The 22,545-nt window shown below is 42.6% G+C and overlaps 1 protein-coding gene across 1 annotated transcript in view; it reads left to right on the forward strand.

Annotated features, from left to right (window-relative positions):
* The window catches only part of LOC139754813 (uncharacterized), a 58,350-nt gene that overhangs the window by 12,841 nt on the left and 22,964 nt on the right, over positions 1–22,545 (forward strand). Inside the window, exons 3-4 of the mRNA XM_071672655.1 lie at positions 3,604–3,786; positions 17,028–17,135. Coding sequence (XP_071528756.1) covers positions 3,604–3,786; positions 17,028–17,135 — 291 coding nt within the window. The remainder of the gene's footprint in view (positions 1–3,603; positions 3,787–17,027; positions 17,136–22,545) is intronic.

Here is a 22,545-nt window from a genome sequence, read left to right on the forward strand (position 1 = left end):
AAAAGTCTACCTCTCACACTCCTATCAATTAACACATAATCCAATAACGCTCTCTGGCCATCTCTCCTATTTACATATGTATAATTATGTATATCCCTCTTTTTAAACCAGGTATTCCCAATCACCAGTCCTTTTTCAGCACACAAAACTACAAGCTCTTCACCATTTCCACTTACAATACTGAACACCCCATGTACACCAGTTATACCCTCTCCTGCCACATTACTCATCTTTGCATTCAAATCACCCATCACTATAAGCTGGTCTTGTGCATCAAAGCTGCTAACACACTCACTCAGCTGCTCCCAAAACACTTGCCTCTCATGATCTCTCTTCTCATGACCAGGTGCATAGGCACCAATAATCACCCATCTCTCTCCATCCACTTTCACTTTTACCCATATCAATCTGGAGTTTACTTTCTTACACTCTATCACATACTCCCACAACTCCTGCTTCAGGAGTAGTGCAATTCCTCCCTTGCTCTTGTCCTTTCACCAACCCCAAACTTTACTCCCAAAACATTCCCTAACCACTCTTCCCCTTTACCCTTGAGCTTCGTTTCACTTAGAGCCAAAACATCCAGGTTTTTTTCCTGAAACATACTGCCTATCTCTCCTTTTTTCTCATCTTGGTTACATCCACACACTTTTAGACACCCCCAATCTGAGCCTTCGAGGAGGATGAGCACTCCCTGCATGACTCCTTCTGTTTCCCCTTTTAGAAAGTTTCAATACAAGGAGGGGAGGGTTTCTAGCCCCCTGCTCCCATCCCCTTTAGTCGCCTTCTACGACGCGCGGGAATATGTGTGAAGTATTCTTTTCCCCTCTCTCATATCGTCTGTTTCCTTGCGCTACCTCGCTAACGCGGGAGACAGCGACAAAGTATAATAAAATAAATAACACATATATATATATTTTTTATTATACTTAGTCGCTGTCTCCCACGTTAGCGAGGTAGCACAAAGAAAGGAAACAAACAAAATAATGGCCCAACCCACCCACATACACATGTTTATACATAACATGAACTTTTTCTTTTCTTTTAAACTATTCGCCATTTCCCGCGTTAGCGAGGTAGCATTAAGAACAGAGGACTGGGCCTTTGAGGGAATACCCTCACCTGGCCCAATTCTCTGTTCCTTCTTTTGGAAAATTAAAAAAAAAACGAGAGGGGAGGATTTCCAGCCCCCCGCTCCCTCCATAACATGAACTGTTGCAATATAACTCGAGTCTAGCCAGGTGCATGGTGCCAAAGCTGTCCTTGCTAGGTTATCCGCCTCGTCATTTCTCTGGTAGAGTTCACAAAGCAAGGACATATTTTACCAGTCATTCATTTCTCCTTCTTACCACTTGAACCAGGCTCCACTATGCCTAAGCATCCAGCAAGTACTCCTACTGCAAATGAGCCTGTTCAAAGATACTGAATAAACTTGAGTGTGGCTCTAGCTCTTCAGCTGTTTCTCACCATTGTAGCATTAATTAGTGTAACATTCACATCATAAAGGGGGAGGTGATGAACCAGCCTTGTTCCTTTGGTATTGGTGGTGAAGGTGAGAAACCTTCCTTAGTTACTGTTAGGAGAGACGAGGAGCCATGTTCCTTTGGAATTGGTGGGGGATGTGAGAATCCTTGTTTCTTAGGTACCTGTGGGAGGGGCAAGGAGCCCTACTCTGGTACTTATGGGGTAGCAATTATCTGTGTTCCTCAGGTACTAATATGGTGGAGAAGGTGAGGAGGCTTGTTTCTCTGGTACTGGTAAGGAAGGTGAGAAGCCTTGTTCCTCTGATACTGATGGGGAGGTGAGAAACTTTTTTACTTTGGTACTGGTGGGAGAGGCAAGGAGCCTTATTTGTCAGGTGCTTGTGGGGGAAGAAATGAGCCTTGTTCATCAACAAAGGTTCTTAATATGTTTTCCTTTATATTGCTGTTGTTGTTGGACATCATTTTTATAAAATGCTTTGAAGTTAATACTGTTTCTTGTGTTACCTGAAATATGACATCCTCAGACATAGTTCTGTTTGCCACTATTAACTTTGTGTGAGTTAACATAAGAAGGGAGGACACTGCAGGAGGCTTGTTGGTCCATGTTAGGCATATCCAGAGTCTGTCCACCCTTCAACCAAGTGCCTGAACCCATAAACACATCCAACCTTTGTTTGAAGCTATCTAAAGACCTACCTTCCACTACTTACCCTCATCTGACCAGAATCTATTTTTTTCCCAATTCAAATCCAGTATTTCTAGTCCAATCTGGTGGTGCCATTCTAAGGACTTTATTCATGTTACCTTTATTAATGCTCTTTTAAATCCAGTATTTCTAGTCCAATCTGGTGGTGCCATTCTAAGGACTTTATTCAGGTTACCTTTATTAATGCTCTTCACCTCTAGCCCTCCTCCTCTTAAGTCAGTGTAAATTCAGTCTTTTTAACCTTTCTTCACAAGTAAGGTTTCTAATTCCAGGTATCATTTATGTCTTTTGCCTTTGTACTCTCTCCAAACAATTTATATCAACTGCATAGTACTTAGCCCAAAACTGTACTGCATAATCCATATGTGGTCTCACCAATGCAAGATAAAGTTGCAATAATACTGTAGAAATTTTATTGCTAACAGTAATATTAATGAATCCTAGCATCCTTTTAGCCCTATTACACTCTTTAATATGAATCATAACATCCTTTTAGCCCTATTACACTCTTTAATACATTGTTACTGCAGCCTAAGATCCTTGCTTACCAGTACTCCTAAATATCTTTTGCATTCTGTTTACCAGTAGTAATATTATCCAGTTTGTAGTTAGTGACCCTGTCTTTACCCATGCCAAGTGTTCTGAAATCCATTTTCCATGTACTTGCTCATTCTGATTTAAGTCCATGTGCTAATTTACTGAATTTTCATCTAAGTCAATTACGGCCCCTGTTTTTGTATCATCGGCAAATTTACTTAAGTTGCTGGTTATTCCCGTGTCCAAATCGTTAATATATGTAATGAACAAGAGCGGTCCCAAGACTGACCCCTGAAGGATACCACTAGCTACATTACCCCAGTCTGATGTGCTTCCAGTGATGCATACCCTTTGTTTTCTGTTGGTGAGCCATGCCCTGATCCGATTAAATGCCCAACCCCCTATGTGTGCTGCCATTTTTCTAAGCAGATGCTCGTAAGGTACTCTGCCAAAAGTGTTAGTTAAGTCAAAGTATACAATATCATAACTCTTACCCTGATCAACAGTTTCAAAAACTTAATTAAATGAGAGAAGTTTACTGAGACATGACTTCCTATTTGTAAACCCATGTTGAAAGTCCCTAATGAGACCATGATTCCCCAAGTGTTCCTTTATTTTATTTAGATTCTGAGTATTACTTTTTGTCTAAGAGTGAGAGATGCTTTGGAATTCATGAGAATTTTGAAAGTAAAAGAGGTTATGCAAGTGATAGATTGATACAAAAGGGGAGGCAAATGTCAGGGAGGGTGAGGGATGAAGGCAAAAAAGATTAGTAAATACAAACTGTACATATCTTTAGATTTATGTTCAGATCTAGTGATTAAAGTTTAACCTGTTAACTAAGAAGTAACATTGTACCTTTCTTATATTTTTCAGAAGCATATGCAGTTGGATTCAAGATATACTTGGTGCAGAATCTGCTCAGAAGGTTTCACTGGAGAATACCAGTTAGTGAACCACATGGCAAAAAAGCATTATGAGAGTGAACTACCATATCGTTGTGAGGTCTGCAACTTTGCCACATCTATTTACTTCAGTGTCATTGACCACTTCAATTCAGTAAGTGTGAAATAGCCTTTATTTTGTAATCAGTTCAAAGACATTATTGATTGACTGATATTATAAATGCCTGCAGATTTTATGCTTTCATCATTACTGTCGTAATATAGGTGACAAAACATATGGCTGCTCATACTTTGTGCATTACACATGACAGCTAGAGGCTGAGTGGGAACAAATGTGGCCTCTTTTGTCTATTTTTCTGATGCCATTTTGCTGAAACGGGGTAGCAATGCTGTTTCCTGTGGGTTGGGGTAGTGCCAGGAGTGGATGAAGGCAAGTATAAATATGTACATATGTATACATATGTTGTATGGTTGCGAGGCGTGGGCTATGGATAGAGTTGTGCGCAGGAGGATGGATGTGCTGGAAATGAGATGTTTGAGGACAATGTGTGGTGTGAGGTGGTTTGATCGAGTGAGTAACGTAAGGGTAAGAGAGATGTGTGGAAATAAAAAGAGCGTGGTTGAGAGAGCAGAAGAGGGTGTTTTGAAGTGGTTTGGGCACATGGAGAGAATGAGTGAGGAAAGATTGACCAAGAGGATATATGTGTCGGAGGTGGAGGGAACGAGGAGAAGAGGGAAACCAAATTGGAGGTGGAAAGATGGAGTGAAAAAGATTTTGTGTGATCGGGGCCTGAACATGCAGGAGGGTGAAAGGAGGGCAAGGAATAGAGTGAATTGGAGCGATGTGGTATACCGGGGTTGACGTGCTATCAGTGGATTGAATCAAGGCATGTGAAGCGTCTGGGGTAAACCATGGAAAGCTGTGTAGGTATGTATATTTGCGTGTGTGGACGTATGTATATACATGTGTATGGGGGGGGGTTGGGCCATTTCTTTCGTCTGTTTCCTTGCGCTACCTCACAAACGCGGGAGACAGCGACAAAGTATAATAAAAAAAGTATATAAATAAAAAATAATGTATACATATATAGGTCTGTGTGTGTGTGTGTTCTTATATGTGTTTTTGATGACTTTTTTATATATGTTTGTATATTTATCCCTGGGGATAGAGTATTAAGAATACTTCCCACGTATTCCCTGCATGTCGTAGAAGGCAACTAAAAGGGGAAGGAGCAGGGGGCTGGAAATCCTCCCCTCTCGTTTTTTTTTTAATTTTCCAAGAGAAGGAACAGAGGGGGCCAGGTGAGGATATTCCAAAAAAGGCCCAGTCCTCTGTTCTTAATGCTACCTCGCTAACGCGGGAAATGGCGAATAGTTTAAAAGAAAAAGAAATATATATATATATATATATATATATATATATATATATATATATATATATATATATAATAGAAATAATATATGTATATATATATATATATATATTTTTTTTTTTTTTTTTTTATACTTTGTCGCTGTCTCCCGCGTTTGCGAGGTAGCGCAAGGAAACAGACGAAAGAAATGGCCCAACCCCCCCCATACACATGTATATACATACGTCCACACACGCAAATATACATACCTACACAGCTTTCCATGGTTTACCCCAGACGCTTCACATGCCTTGATTCAATCCACTGACAGCACGTCAACCCCGGTATACCACATCACTCCAATTCACTCTATTCCTTGCCCTCCTTTCACCCTCCTGCATGTTCAGGCCCCGATCACACAAAATCTTTTTCACTCCATCTTTCCACCTCCAATTTGGTCTCCCTCTTCTCCTCGTTCCCTCCACCTCCGACACATATATCCTCTTGGTCAATCTTTCCTCACTCATTCTCTCCATGTGCCCAAACCACTTCAAAACACCCTCTTCTGCTCTCTCAACCACGCTCTTTTTATTTCCACACATCTCTCTTACCCTTACGTTACTCACTCGATCAAACCACCTCACACCACACATTGTCCTCAAACATCTCATTTCCAGCACATCCATCCTCCTGCGCACAACTCTAACCATAGCTCACGCCTCGCAACCATACAACATTGTTGGAACCACTATTCCTTCAAACATACCCATTTTTGCTTTCCGAGATAATGTTCTCGACTTCCAAACATTCTTCAAGGCCCCCAGAATTTTCGCCCCCTCCCCCACCCTATGATCCACTTCCGCTTCCATGGTTCCATCCGCTGCCAGATCCACTCCCAGATATCTAAAACACTTCACTTCCTCCAGTTTTTCTCCATTCAAACTCACCTCCCAATTGACTTGACCCTCAACCCTACTGTACCTAATAACCTTGCTCTTATTCACATTTACTCTTAACTTTCTTCTTCCACACACTTTACCAAACTCAGTCACCAGCTTCTGCAGTTTCTCACATGAATCAGCCACCAGCGCTGTATCATCAGCGAACAACAACTGACTCACTTCCCAAGCTCTCTCATCCCCAACAGACTTCATACTTGCCCCTCTTTCCAAAACTCTTGCATTTACCTCCCTAACAACCCCATCCATAAACAAATTAAACAACCATGGAGACATCACACACCCCTGCCGCAAACCTACATTCACTGAGAACCAATCACTTTCCTCTCTTCCTACACGTACACATGCCTTACATCCTCGATAAAAACTTTTCACTGCTTCTAACAACTTGCCTCCCACACCATATATTCTTAATACCTTCCACAGAGCATCTCTATCAACTCTATCATATGCCTTCTCCAGATCCATAAATGCTACATACAAATCCATTTGCTTTTCTAAGTATTTCTCACATACATTCTTCAAAGCAAACACCTGATCCACACATCCTCTACCACTTCTGAAACCACACTGCTCTTCCCCAATCTGATGCTCTGTACATGCCTTCACCCTCTCAATCAATACCCTCCCATATAATTTACCAGGAATACTCAACAAACTTATACCTCTGTAATTTGAGCACTCACTCTTATCCCCTTTGCCTTTGTACAATGGCACTATGCACGCATTCCGCCAATCCTCAGGCACTTCACCATGAGTCATACATACATTAAATAACCTTACCAACCAGTCAACAATACAGTCACCCCCTTTTTTGATAAATTCCACTGCAATACCATCCAAACCTGCTGCCTTGCCGGCTTTCATCTTCCGCAAAGCTTTCACTACCTCTTCTCTGTTTACCAAATCATTTTCCCTAACCCTCTCACTTTGCACACCACCTCGACCAAAACACCCTATATCTGCCACTCTATCATCAAACACATTCAACAAACCTTCAAAATACTCACTCCATCTCCTTCTCACATCACCACTACTTGTTATCACCTCCCCATATATATATATATATATATATATATATATATATATATATATATGTATATTTATTTTTTTTTTATATTTATTATACTTTGTCGCTGTCTCCCGCGTTTGCGAGGTAGCGCAAGGAAACAGACGAAAGAAATGGCCCAACCCCCCCCCCCATACACATGTATATACATACGTCCACACACGCAAATATACATACCTACACAGCTTTCCATGGTTTACCCCAGACGCCCCACATGCCCCGCCTCAATCCACCGACAGCACGTCAACCCCGGCACACCACATCGCTCCAATTCACTCTATTCCTTGCCCTCCTTTCACCCTCCTGCATGTTCAGGCCCCGATCACACAGAATCTTTTTCACTCCATCTTTCCACCTCCAATTTGGTCTCCCTCTTCTCCTTGTTCCCTCCATATATATATATATTTTTTTTTTTTTTTCCGCTGTCTCCCGCGTTTGCGAGGTAGCGCAAGGAAACAGACGAAAGAAATGGCCCAACCCACCCCCATACACATGTATATACATACGTCCACACACGCAAATATACATACCTACACAGCTTTCCATGGTTTACCCCAGACGCTTCACATGCCTTGATTCAATCCACTGACAACACGTCAACCCCGGTATACCACATAGCTCCAATTCACTCTATTCCTTGCCCTCCTTTCACCCTCCTGCATGTTCAGGCCCCGATCACACAAAATCTTTTTCACTCCATCTTTCCACCTCCAATTTGGTCTCCCTCTTCTCCTTGCTCCCTCCACCTCCGACACATATATCCTCTTGGTCAATCTTTCCTCACTCATCCTCTCCATGTGCCCAAACCACTTCAAAACACCCTCTTCTGCTCTCTCAACCACGCTCTTTTTATTTCCACACATCTCTCTTACCCTTACGTTACTCACTCGATCAAACCACCTCACACCACACATTGTCCTCAAACATCTCATTTCCAGCACATCCATCCTCCTGCGCACAACTCTATCCATAGCCCACGCCTCGCAACCATACAACATTGTTGGAACCACTATTCCTTCAAACATACCCATTTTTGCTTTCCGAGATAATGTTCTCGACTTCCACACATTCTTCAAGGCCCCCAGAATTTTCGCCCCCTCCCCCACCCTATGATCCACTTCTGCTTCCATGGTTCCATGCGCTGCCAGATCCACTCCCAGATATCTAAAACACTTCACTTCCTCCAGTTTTTCTCCATTCAAACTCACCTCCCAATTGACTTGACCCTCAACCCTACTGTACCTAATAACCTTGCTCTTATTCACATTTATTCTTAACTTTCTTCTTCCACACACTTTACCAAACTCAGTCACCAGCTTCTGCAGTTTCTCACATGAATCAGCCACCAGCGCTGTATCATCAGCGAACAACAACTGACTCACTTCCCAAGCTCTCTCATCCCCAACAGACTTCATACTTGCCCCTCTTTCCAAAACTCTTGCATTTACCTCCCTAACAACCCCATCCATAAACAAATTAAACAACCATGGAGACATCACACACCCCTGCCGCAAACCTACATTCACTGAGAACCAATCACTTTCCTCTCTTCCTACACGTACACATGCCTTACATCCTCGATATATATATATATATATGTGGGAGGTGGGCTGTTTAGAAAGGGTAGTGAGTGGTGGGATGAAGAAGTAAGAGTATTAGTGAAAGAGAAGAGAGAGGCATTTGGACGATTTTTGCAGGGAAAAAATGCAATTGAGTGGGAGAAGTATAAAAGAAAGAGACAGGAGGTCAAGAGAAAGGTGCAAGAGGTGAAAAAAAGGGCAAATGAGAGTTGGGGTGAGAGACTATCAGTAAATTTTAGGGAGAATAAAAAGATGTTCTGGAAAGAGGTAAATAGGGTGCGTAAGACAAGGGAGCAAATGGGAACTTCAGTGAAGGGCGTAAATGGGGAGGTGATAACAAGTAGTGGTGATGTGAGAAGGAGATGGAATGAGTATTTTGAAGGTTTGTTGAATGTGTCTGATGACAGAGTGGCAGATATAGGGTGTTTTGGTCGAGGTGGTGTGCAAAGTGAGAGGGTTAGGGAAAATGATTTGGTAAACCGAGAAGAGGTAGTAAAAGCTTTGCGGAAGATGAAAGCCGGCAAGGCAGCAGGTTTGGATGGTATTGCAGTGGAATTTATTAAAAAAGGGGGTGACTGTATTGTTGACTGGTTGGTAAGGTTATTTAATGTATGTATGACTCATGGTGAGGTGCCTGAGGATTGGCGGAATGCGTGCATAGTGCCATTGTACAAAGGCAAAGGGGATAAGAGTGAGTGCTCAAATTACAGAGGTATAAGTTTGTTGAGTATTCCTGGTAAATTATATGGGAGGGTATTGATTGAGAGGGTGAAGGCATGTACAGAGCATCAGATTGGGGAAGAGCAGTGCGGTTTCAGAAGTGGTAGAGGATGTGTGGATCAGGTGTTTGCTTTGAAGAATGTATGTGAGAAATACTTAGAAAAGCAAATGGATTTGTATGTAGCATTTATGGATCTGGAGAAGGCATATGATAGAGTTGATAGAGATGCTCTGTGGAAGGTATTAAGAATATATGGTGTGGGAGGCAAGTTGTTAGAAGCAGTGAAAAGTTTTTATCGAGGATGTAAGGCATGTGTACGTGTAGGAAGAGAGGAAAGTGATTGGTTCTCAGTGAATGTAGGTTTGCGGCAGGGGTGTGTGATGTCTCCATGGTTGTTTAATTTGTTTATGGATGGGGTTGTTAGGGAGGTAAATGCAAGAGTCCTGGAAAGAGGGGCAAGTATGAAGTCTGTTGGGGATGAGAGAGCTTGGGAAGTGAGTCAGTTGTTGTTCGCTGATGATACAGCGCTGGTGGCTGATTCATGTGAGAAACTGCAGAAGCTGGTGACTGAGTTTGGTAAAGTGTGTGGAAGAAGAAAGTTAAGAGTAAATGTGAATAAGAGCAAGGTTATTAGGTACAGTAGGGTTGAGGGTCAAGTCAATTGGGAGGTGAGTTTGAATGGAGAAAAACTGGAGGAAGTGAAGTGTTTTAGATATCTGGGAGTGGATCTGTCAGCGGATGGAACCATGGAAGCGGAAGTGGATCATAGGGTGGGGGAGGGGGCGAAAATTTTTGGGAGCCTTGAAAAATGTGTGGAAGTCGAGAACATTATCTCGGAAAGCAAAAATGGGTATGTTTGAAGGAATAGTGGTTCCAACAATGTTGTATGGTTGCGAGGCGTGGGCTATGGATAGAGTTGTGCGCAGGAGGATGGATGTGCTGGAAATGAGATGTTTGAGGACAATGTGTGGTGTGAGGTGGTTTGATCGAGTAAGTAACGTAAGGGTAAGAGAGATGTGTGGAAATAAAAAGAGCGTGGTTGAGAGAGCAGAAGAGGGTGTTTTGAAATGGTTTGGGCACATGGAGAGAATGAGTGAGGAAAGATTGACCAAGAGGATATATGTGTCGGAGGTGGAGGGAACGAGGAGAAGAGGGAGACCAAATTGGAGGTGGAAAGATGGAGTGAAAAAGATTTTGTGTGATCGGGGCCTGAACATGCAGGAGGGTGAAAGGAGGGCAAGGAATAGAGTGAATTGGAGCGATGTGGTATACAGGGTTTGACGTGCTGTCAGTGGATTGAATCAAGGCATGTGAAGCGTCTGGGGTAAACCATGGAAAGCTGTGTAGGTATGTATATTTGCGTGTGTGGACGTGTGTATGTATATGTGTATGGGGGGGGGGGTTGGGCCATTTCTTTCGTCTGTTTCCTTGCGCTACCTCGCAAACGCGGGAGACAGCGACAAAGTATTAAAAAAAAAAAAAAAAAAAATGTTATTTTATTTATTATTATACTTTGTCGCTGTCTCCCGCGTTTGCGAGGTAGCGCAAGGAAACAGACGAAAGAAATGGCCCAACCCCCCCCCCCATACACATGTATATACATACGTCCACACACGCAAATATACATACCTACACAGCTTTCCATGGTTTACCCCAGACGCTTCACATGCCCTGCTTCAATCCACTGACAGCACGTCAACCCCGGTATACCACATCGATCCAATTCACTCTATTCTTTGCCCTCCTTTCACCCTCCTGCATGTTCAGTCCCCGATCACACAAAATCTTTTTCACTCCATCTTTCCACCTCCAATTTGGTCACCCTCTTCTCATTCCCTCCACCTCCGACAAATATATCCTCTTGGTCAATCTTTCCTCACTCATTCTCTCCATGTGACCAAACCATTTCAAAACACCCTCTTCTGCTCTCTCAACCACGCTCTTTTTATTTCCACACATCTCTCTTACCCTTACGTTACTTACTCGATCAAACCACCTCACACCACACATTGTCCTCAAACATCTCATTTCCAGCACATCCATCCTCCTGCGCACAACTCTATCCATAGTCCACGCCTCGCAACCATACAACATTGTTGGAACCACTATTCCTTCAAACATACCCATTTTTGCTTTCCGAGATATGTTCTCGACTTCCACACATTCTTCAAGGCTCCCAGAATTTTCGCCCCCTCCCACACCCTATGATCCACTTCCGCTTCTATGGTTCCATCCGCTGCCAGATCCACTCCCAGATATCTAAAACACTTTACTTCCTCCAGTTTTTCTCCATTCAAACTCACCTCCCAATTGAATTGACCCTCAACCCTACTGTACCTAATAACCTTGCTCTTATTCACATTTACTCTTAACTTTCTTCTTTCACACACTTTACCAAACTCAGTCACCAGCTTCTGCAGTTTCTCACATGAATCAGCCACCAGCGCTGTATCATCAGCGAACAACAACTGACTCACTTCCCAAGCTCTCTCATCCCCAACAGACTTCATACTTGCCCCTCTTTCCAAAACTCTTGCATTTACCTCCCTAACAACCCCATCCATAAACAAATTAAACAACCATGGAGACATCACACACCCCTGCCGCAAACCTACATTTACTGAGAACCAATCACTTTCCTCTCTTCCTACACGTACACATGCCTTACATCCTCGATAAAAACTTTTCACTGCTTCTAACAACTTGCCTCCCACACCATATATTCTTAATACCTTCCACAGAGCATCTCTATCAACTCTATCATATGCCTTCTCCAGATCCATAAATGCTACATACAAATCCATTTGCTTTTCTAAGTATTTCTCACATACATTCTTCAAAGCAAACACCTGATCCACACATCCTCTACCACTTCTGAAACCACACTGCTCTTCCCCAATCTGATGCTCTGTACATGCCTTCACCCTCTCAATCAATACCCTCCCATATAATTTGCCAGGAATACTCAACAAACTTATACCACTGTAATTTGAGTACTCACTCTTATCCCCTTTGCCTTTATACAATGGCACTATGCACGCATTCCGCCAATCCTCAGGCACCTCACCATGAGTCATACATACATTAAATAACCTTACCAACCAGTCAACAATACAGTCACCCCCTTTTTTTAATAAATTCCACTGCAATACCATCCAAACCTGCTGCCTTGCCGGCTTTCATCTTCCGCAAAGCTTTTACTGCCTCTTCTCTGTTTACCAACTCATTTTCCCTAACCCTCGCACTTTGCACACCACCTCGACCAAAACACCCTATATCTGCCTCTCTATCATCAAACACATTCAACAAACCTTCAAAATACTCACTCCATCTCTTTCTCACATCACCACTACTTGTTATCACCTCCCCATTTGCGCCCTTCACTGAAGTTCCCATTTGCTCCCTTGTCTTACGCACTTTATTTACCTCCTTCCAGAACATCTTTTTATTCTCCCTGAAATTTAATGATACTCTCTCACCCCAACTCTCATTTGCCCTTTTTTTCACCTCTTGCACCTTTCTCTTGACCTCCTGTCTTTCTTTTATACGTCTCCCACTCAATTTAATTTTTTCCCTGCAAAAATCGTCCAAATGCCTCTCTCTTCTCTTTCACTAATACTCTTACTTCTTCATCCCACCACTCACTACCCTTTCTAATCAACCCACCTCCCACTCTTCTCATGCCACAAGCATCTTTTGCGCAATCCATCACTGATTCCCTAAATACATCCCATTCCTCCCCCACTCCCCTTACATATATATGTTTTTTTTTTTTTCCGGTCTCCCGCGTTTGCGAGGTAGCGCAAGGAAACAGACGAAAGAAATGGCCCAACCCACCCCCATACACATGTATATACATACGTCCACACACGCAAATATACATACCTACACAGCTTTCCATGGTTTACCCCAGACGCTTCACATGCCCTGATTCAATCCACTGATAGCACGTCAACCCCGGTATACCACATCGATCCAATTCACTCTATTCCTTGCCCTCCTTTCACCTTCCTGCATGTTCAGGCCCCGATCACACAAAATCTTTTTCACTCCATCCTTCCACCTCCAATTTGGTCTCCCACTTCTCCTCGTTCCCTCCACCTCCGACACATATATCCTCTTGGTCAATCTTTCCTCACTCATTCTCTCCATGTGCCCAAACCATTTCAAAACACCCTCTTCTGCTCTCTCAACCACGCTCTTTTTATTTCCACACATCTCTCTTACCCTTACGTTACTTACTCGATCAAACCACCTCACACCACACATTGTCCTCAAACATCTCATTTCCACCACATCCATCCTCCTGCGCACAACTCTATCCATAGACCACGCCTCGCAACCATACAACATTTTTGGAACCACTATTCCTTCAAACATACCCATTTTTGCTTTCCGAGATAATGTTCTCGACTTCCACACATTCTTCAAGGCTCCCAGGATTTTCGCCCTCTCCCCCACCCTATGATCCACTTCCACTTCCATGGTTCCATCTGCTGCCAGATCCACTCCCAGATATCTAAAACACTTTTCTTCCTCCAGTTTTTCTCCATTCAAACTTACCTCCCAACTGACTTGACCCTCAACCCTACTGTACCTAATAACCTTGCTCTTATTCATATTTACTCTTAACTTTCTTCTTTCACACTCTTTACCAAACTCAGTCACCAGCTTCTGCAGTTTCTCACATGAATCAGCCACCAGCGCTGTGTCATCAGCGAACAACAACTGACTCACTTCCCAAGCTCTCTTATCCCCAACAGACTTCATACTTGCCCCTCTTTCCAAAACTCTTGCATTCACCTGCCTAACAACCCCATCCATAAACAAATTAAACAACCATGGAGACATCACACACCCCTGCCACAAACCTACATATACTGAGAACCAATCACTTTCCTCTCTTCCTACACGTACACATGCCTTACATCCTCAATAAAAACTTTTCACTGCTTCTAACAACTTGCCTCCCACACCATATATTCTTAATACCTTCCACAGAGCATCTCTATCAACTCTATCATATGCCTTCTCCAGATCCATAAATGCTACATACAAATCCATTTGCTTTTCTAAGTATTTCTCACATACATTCTTCAAAGCAAACACCTGATCCACACATCCTCTACCACTTCTGAAACCACACTGCTCTTCCCCAATCTGATGCTCTTTACATGCCTTCACCCTCTCAATCAATACCCTCCCATATAATTTCCCAGGAATACTCAACAAACTTATACCTCTATAATTTAAGCACTCACTTTTATCCCCTTTGCCTTTGTACAATGGCACTATGCAAGCATTCTGCCAATCCTCAGGCACCTTACCATGAGTCATACATACATTAAATAACCTTACCAACCAGTCAACAATACAGCCACCTCCTTTTTTAATAAATTCCACTGCAGTACCCGCTGCCTTGCCGGCTTTCATCTTCCGCAAAGCTTTTACTACCTCTTTCATCTTCCGCAAAGCTTTTACTACCTCTTCTCTGTGAAAGAAGAAAGCTGAGAGTAAATGTGAATGAGAGCAAGGTTATAAGGTACAGTAGGGTTGAGGGACAAGTCAATTGGGAGGAAAGTTTGAATAGAGAAAAACTGTAGGAAGTGAGGTGGTTTAGATATCTGGGAGTGGATTTGGCAGCGGATGGAACCATGGAAGCGGAAGTGACTTAGAGGTTGGGGGAGGGGGAGAAAGTTCTGGGAGCGTTGAAAAATGTGTGGAAGTCGAGAACGTTATCTTGGGAAGCAAAAATGGGTATGTTTGAAAGAATAGTGGTTCCAATAATGTTATATGGTTGCGAGGCATGGGCTATAGATAGAGTAGTGCGGAGGAGGGTGGATGTACTGGAAATGAGATGTTTGAGGACAATATGTGGTGTTAGGTGGTTTGATCGAGTAAGTAATGAAAAGGTAGGAGAGATGTGTGGTAATGAAAAGAGTGTGGTTGAGAGAGCAGAAGAGGGTGTTTGAAAGTGGTTTGGTCACAAGGAGAGAGTGAGTGAGGAAAGGTTGACAAATACGATATATGTGTCAGAGGTGGAGGGAATGAAGAGAGATGGGAGACCAAATTGGAGGTGGAAGGATGAAGTGAAAAAGATTTTGAGCGATCAGAGCCTGAACATGCAGGAGGGTGAAAGGCATGCAAGGAATAGAGTGAATTGGAACAATGTGGTATACCGGGGTCAACATGCTGTCAGTGGATTGAACCAGGTCATGTGAAGCGTCTGGGGTAAACCATTGAAAGTTTTGTGAGGCCTGGATGTGGAAAGGGAGCTGCGGTTCCAGTGCATTATACATGACAGCTAGAGACTGAGTGTGAATGAATGTGGCCTTTGTTGTGTTTTCCTAGTGATACCTCGCACACAAGTGGGGGGAGGGGGTTGTTATTTCATGTTTGGCGGGGTGGTGATGGGAATGAATAAGGGCAGACAGTATGAATTGTGTACATGTGTATATATTTGTATGTCTGTGTGTGTATATATATGTATACGTTGAGATGTATAGATATGTAAATGTGCGTGTGTGGACGTGTGTGTATATACATGTGTATGTGGGTGGGTTGGGCCATTCTTTCGTCTGTTTCCTTGTGTTAACTCGCTAACATGGGAGACAGCGACAAAGTATAATAAATAATGATAAAATATGTATATGTATACGAGTGTTTGGGCCATTCTTTGTCTGTTTCCTGGGGGCTACCTTGCTGATGCAGGAAATGACAGAAGTTGGTGACTGAATTTGGAGAAGTGTGTGAAAGGAGAAAGTTGAGAGTAAATGTGAATTAAAGCAAGGTTGTTGGGATCAATAGGGTTGAGGGACAAGTTAGTTGAGAAGTAAGTTTGAATAGAGAAGAATTGGAGGAAGTGAAGTGTTTTAGATATCTGGGATTGGACTTAGCAGTGATTGGAACCATGGAAGCGGAAATGAGTTGCAGGGCGGGGGAGGATGCAAAGGTTCTGGGAGTGATGAAGAATGTTTGGAAGGAGAGAACGTTATCTCGGAGAGCAGAGGTGGGTATGTTTGAAGGAATAGTAGTTCCAACAATGTTATATGGTTGTGAAGCATGAGCTATAGATGGGATTATATGGAGAAGGGTGTATGTGTTGGAAAGGAGATGTTTGAAGACAATACGTGCTAGGTGGTTTGATCGAACAAGTAATGAAGGGGTAACAGAGATGCGTGGAAATAAGGGGAGTATGGTTGAGGGAGCAGAAGAGGGTGTGTTGAAATAGTTTGGACATATAGAGAGAATGAGTGATGAAAGGCTGACAAGGAAGATATATGTGTCAGGTAGAGGGAACAAGGAGAAGTGGGAGACTAAATTGGAGGTGGAAGGATGGAGTGAAAAAGATTTTGAGTGATCAGGGCCTAAACACACAGGAGGATGAGAGAAGTGCAAGGAATAGTGTGAATTGGAACGATGTGGTATACTGGGGTTGATGTGCTGTCAATGGACTGAACCAGGGCAAATGAAACGTCTGGGTTAAACCATGGAAAGGTCTGTCAGGCCTGGATGTGGATAGGGAGATGTGGTTTCGGTGCATTACACATGATTGGAATACTTAGGATTTCTTACTCATTAGTTTAGTTCATGAATGAAATTATGTAAATAGCAGTTGTGCCATAAGTTGACGCAATATGGGTTGATGGGAATAATGTTAGGTATTCTGTAGTTTTACAAGATGTTTTTAATGTTCTTTGTTTTTTGTCAACAGGAACACAAAGATACACCTTATGTGCAGTGCCACTACTGTCTTAGTGTGAAGTCCATTAACTCGTCCTCAGCAAGCACCTTTTCTCAGCGGATGTTCCAACACTTACAGGTATTTTTTTCCAAGACATTAATTTTTCACAACTCTCTTACAGCACCAATTTGCCCATAACGGGGATTAAATTTTGTGCTCACCAGGCATATCCTGTAGATTGGTATAGTGTTGGTAAATAGTGTTAGGGCATTTTGTTTGTTTATGGTATCCTTATTATGTTGGTAGTGTTAGGAGTGAATGTTATATTTTTCTCATGCAATACTCAGAATGTTTATTCCATCCTTAATGATGTTGGGAATGAATTTCATGTGTTTCTTGTGTTATGCCTAGAATGTTTATGGCATCCTTAATGATGTTGGAAGTGAATGTTTTCCTAGTAAATATGTAGATATTTATGGCATCCTTATTTATATTTGTCGTGTTGGGTGTAAATGTTGTTTCTTAAGTGATACCTAAAATGTGTATAGTATCCTTGTTAATGTTAGTGGTGTTGTAAGTGAATGGTGTGTTCCTTTTTTTTTTTTTTTTTACTTAGTTACTGTCTCCTGCGTTCACAAGGTATTGCAAGGAAACACGAAAGAATAGCCCAATCTACCCACATACACATGATACACATAAACGCCCACATACACATATACATACCTATACATTTCAATATATGCATACATATACATACATGGACATATACATATATACACTTGTACATATTCATACTTGCTGCCTTCATCCATTCTCGTCGCTACCCTGCCACACATGAAATGACACCCCCCTCCCCCTGTGCATGCACAAGGTAGTGCTAGGAAAAGACAACAGAGGCCACATTCGTTCACACTCAGTCTCTAACTGTCATGTGTAATGTACCAAATCCACAGCTCCCTTTCCACTTCCAGGCCCCACAAAACTTTCCATGGTTTACCCAAGACGCTTTACATGCCCTGGTTCAATCCATTGACAGCACGTCGACCCCAGTATACCACACTGTTCCAGTTCACTCTATTCCTTGCATACCTTTCACCCTCCTTTATGTTCAGGCCCCGGTCACTCAAAATCTTTTTCACGCCATCTTTCCACCTCCAATTTGGTCTCCCACTTCTCATTCCCTCCACCTCTGTGACACATATATATCCTCTTCGTCAATCTTTCCTCATTCATTGTATCCATATAACCAAACCATTACAGCACACCCTTTTCTGCTCTCTCAACCACACTTTTTATTACCATACATCTCTCTTACCCTTCCATTACTTACTCGATCAAACCACCTCACACCACATATTGTACTCAAACATTTCATTTCCAACACATACACCCTCCTGCGCACAATCCTAACTACAGCCCATGCCTTGCAACCATTATAAGATTGTTGGAACCACTATTCCTTTAAAAATACCCATTTTTGCTCTCCAAGATAGCCTTCTCACCTTCCACACATTTTTCAGTGCTCCCAGAACCTTTGCCCCCACCCCCACCCTGTGACTCACTTCTGCTTCCATGGTTCCAACTGGTGCTAAATCCACTCCCAGATATCTAAAACACTTCACTTCCTCCAGTCTTTCTCTATTCAAACTTTTTTTTTTTTTTTCACACCATTCGCCACTTCCCGCACCAGCGAGGTAGCGCCAAGAACAGAGGACTGGGCCTCTGAGGGAACAACCTCACCCGGCCCCCTCTCTGCTCCTTCTTTTGGAAAACTAAAAAAAAAATGAGAGGGGAGGATTTCCAGCCCCCCGCTCCCCTCCCCCCTAGTCGCCCTCCACAACACGCAGGGAACACATGGGAAGCATTCCCTCTCCCCTATCCCAGGGATATATATATATATATGTATATATATATACATATATATATATATATATATATATACATACATATATATATATATATATATATATATATATATATATATATATATATATATATATATATATATATATATATATTTCCCTGGGGATAGGGGAGAAAGAATACTTCCCACGTATTCCCTGCGTGTCGTAGAAGGCGACTAAAAGGGAAGGGAGCGGGGGGGCTGGAAATCCTCCCCTCTCTTTTTTTTTTTTTTTTTTTTTTTTTTTTTTTTTTTTTTTTCCAAAAGAAGGAACAGAGAAGAGGTCCAGGTGAGGATATTCCCTCAAAGGCCCAGTCCTCTGTTCTTAACGCTACCTCGCTATCGCGGGAGATAGCAAATAGTATGAAAAAAAATATATATATATATATATATATATATATATATATATATATATATTTTTTTTTTTTTTTTTTTTTTTTTTTTTTTTTTTTATATATATATACTTTGTCGCTGTCTCCCCCCCCCCCCCATACACATGTACATACACACGTCCACACACGCAAAAATACATACCTACACAGCTTTCCATGGTTTACCCCAGACGCTTCACATGCCTTGATTCACTCCACTGACAGCACGTCAGCCCCTGTATACCACATCGCTCCAATTCACTCTATTCCTTGCCCTCCTTTCACCCTCCTGCATGTTCAGGCCCCGATCACACAAAATCTTTTTCACTCCATCTTTCCACCTCCAATTTGGTCTCCCTCTTCTCCTCGTTCCCTCCACCTCCGACACATATATCCTCTTGGTCAATCTTTCCTCACTCATTCTCTCCATGTGCCCAAACCATTTCAAAACACCCTCTTCTGCTCTCTCAACCACGCTCTTTTTATTTCCACACATCTCTCTTACCCTTACGTTACTTACTCGATCAAACCACCTCACACCACACATTGTCCTCAAACATCTCATTTCCAGCACATCCATCCTCCTGCGCACAACTCTATCCATAGCCCACGCCTCGCAACCATACAACATTGTTGGAACCACTATTCCTTCAAACATACCCATTTTTGCTTTCCGAGATAATGTTCTCGACTTCCACACATTTTTCAAGGCTCCCAAAATTTTCGCCCCCTCCCCCACCCTATGATCCACTTCCGCTTCCATGGTTCCATCCGCTGCCAGATCCACTCCCAGATATCTAAAACACTTCACTTCCTCCAGTTTTTCTCCATTCAAACTCACCTCCCAATTGACTTGACCCTCAACCCTACTGTACCTGATAACCTTGCTCTTATTCACATTTACTCTTAACTTTCTTCTTCCACACACTTTACCAAACTCAGTCACCAGCTTCTGCAGTTTCTCACATGAATCAGCCACCAGCGCTGTATCATCAGCGAACAACAACTGACTCACTTCCCAAGCTCTCTCATCCCCAACAGACTTCATACTTGCCCCTCTTTCCAGGACTCTTGCATTTACCTCCCTAACAACCCCATCCATAAACAAATTAAACAACCATGGAGACATCACACACCCCTGCCGCAAACCTACATTCACTGAGAACCAATCACTTTCCTCTCTTCCTACACGTACACATGCCTTACATCCTCGATAAAAACTTTTCACTGCTTCTAACAACTTGCCTCCCACACCATATATTCTTAATACCTTCCACAGAGCATCTCTATCAACTCTATCATATGCCTTCTCCAGATCCATAAATGCTACATACAAATCCATTTGCTTTTCTAAGTATTTCTCACATACATTCTTCAAAGCAAACACCTGATCCACACATCCTCTACCACTTCTAAAACCGCACTGCTCTTCCCCAATCTGATGCTCTGTACATGCCTTCACCCTCTCAATCAATACCCTCCCATATAATTTACCAGGAATACTCAACAAACTTATACCTCTGTAATTTGAGCACTCACTCTTATCCCCTTTGCCTTTGTACAGTGGCACTATGCACGCATTCCGCCAATCCTCAGGCACCTCACCATGAGTCATACATACATTAAATAACCTTACCAACCAGTCAACAATACAGTCACCCCCTTTTTTAATAAATTCCACTGCAATACCATCCAAACCTGCTGCCTTGCCGGCTTTCATCTTCCGCAAAGCTTTTACTACCTCTTCTCTGTTTACCAAATCATTTTCCCTAACCCTCTCACTTTGCACACCACCTCAACCAAAACACCCTATATCTGCCACTCTGTCATCAGACACATTCAACAAACCTTCAAAATACTCATTCCATCTCCTTCTCACATCACCACTACTTGTTATCACCTCCCCATTTACGCCCTTCACTGAAGTTCCCATTTGCTCCCTTGTCTTACGCACCCTATTTACCTCCTTCCAAAACATCTTTTTATTCTCCCTAAAATTTACTGATAGTCTCTCACCCCAACTCTCATTTGCCCTTTTTTTCACCTCTTGCACCTTTCTCTTGACCTCCTGTCTCTTTCTTTTATACTTCTCCCACTCAATTGCATTTTTTCCCTGCAAAAATCGTCCAAATGCCTCTCTCTTCTCTTTCACTAATACTCTTACTTCTTCATCCCACCACTCACTACCCTTTCTAAACAGCCCACCTCCCACTCTTCTCATGCCACAAGCATCTTTTGTGCAATCCATCACTGATTCCCTAAATACATCCCATTCCTCCCCCACTCCCCTTACTTCCATTGTTCTCACCTTTTTCCATTCTGTACACAGTCTCTCCTGGTACTTCCCCACACAGGTCTCCTTCCCAAGCTCACTTACTCTCACCACCTTCTTCACCCCAACATTCACTCCTCTTTTCTGAAAACCCATACTAATCTTCACCTTAGCCTCCACAAGATAATGATCAGACATCCCTCCAGTTGCACCTCTCAGCACATTTACATCCAAAAGTCTCTCTTTCACACGCCTGTCAATTAACACGTAATCCAATAACGCTCTCTGGCCATCTCTCCTACTTACATAAGTATACTTATGTATATCTCGCTTTTTAAACCAGGTATTCCCAATCATCAGTCCTTTTTCAGCACATAAATCTACAAGCTCTTCACCATTTCCATTTACAACACTGAACACCCCATGCATACCAATTATTCCCTCAACTGCCACATTACTCACCTTTGCATTCAAATCACCCATCACTATAACCCGGTCTCGTGCATCAAAACCGCTAACACACTCATTCAGCTGCTCCCAAAACACTTGCCTCTCCTGATCTTTCTTCTCATGCCCAGGTGCATATGCACCAATAATCACCCACCTCTCTCCATCAACTTTCAATTTTACCCATATTAATCGAGAATTTACTTTCTTACATTCTATCACATACTCCCACAACTCCTGTTTCAGGAGTATTGCTACTCCTTCCCTTGCTCTTGTCCTCTCACTAACCCCTGACTTCACTCCCCAGACATTTCCAAACCACTCTTCCCCTTTACCCTTGAGCTTCGTTTCACTCAGAGCCAAAACATCCAGGTTCCTTTCCTCAAACATACTACCTATCTCTCCTTTTTTCACATCTTGGTTACATCCACACACATTTAGGCACCCCACTCTGAGCCTTCGAGGAGGATGATCACTCCCCGCGTGACTCCTTCTTCTGTTTCCCATTTTAGAAAGTTAATACAAGGAGGGGAGGATTTCCGGCCCCCCGCTCCC

This window comes from Panulirus ornatus, chromosome 17 (genome assembly GCF_036320965.1).
Source record: "Panulirus ornatus isolate Po-2019 chromosome 17, ASM3632096v1, whole genome shotgun sequence".
NCBI lineage: Eukaryota > Metazoa > Arthropoda > Malacostraca > Decapoda > Palinuridae > Panulirus > Panulirus ornatus.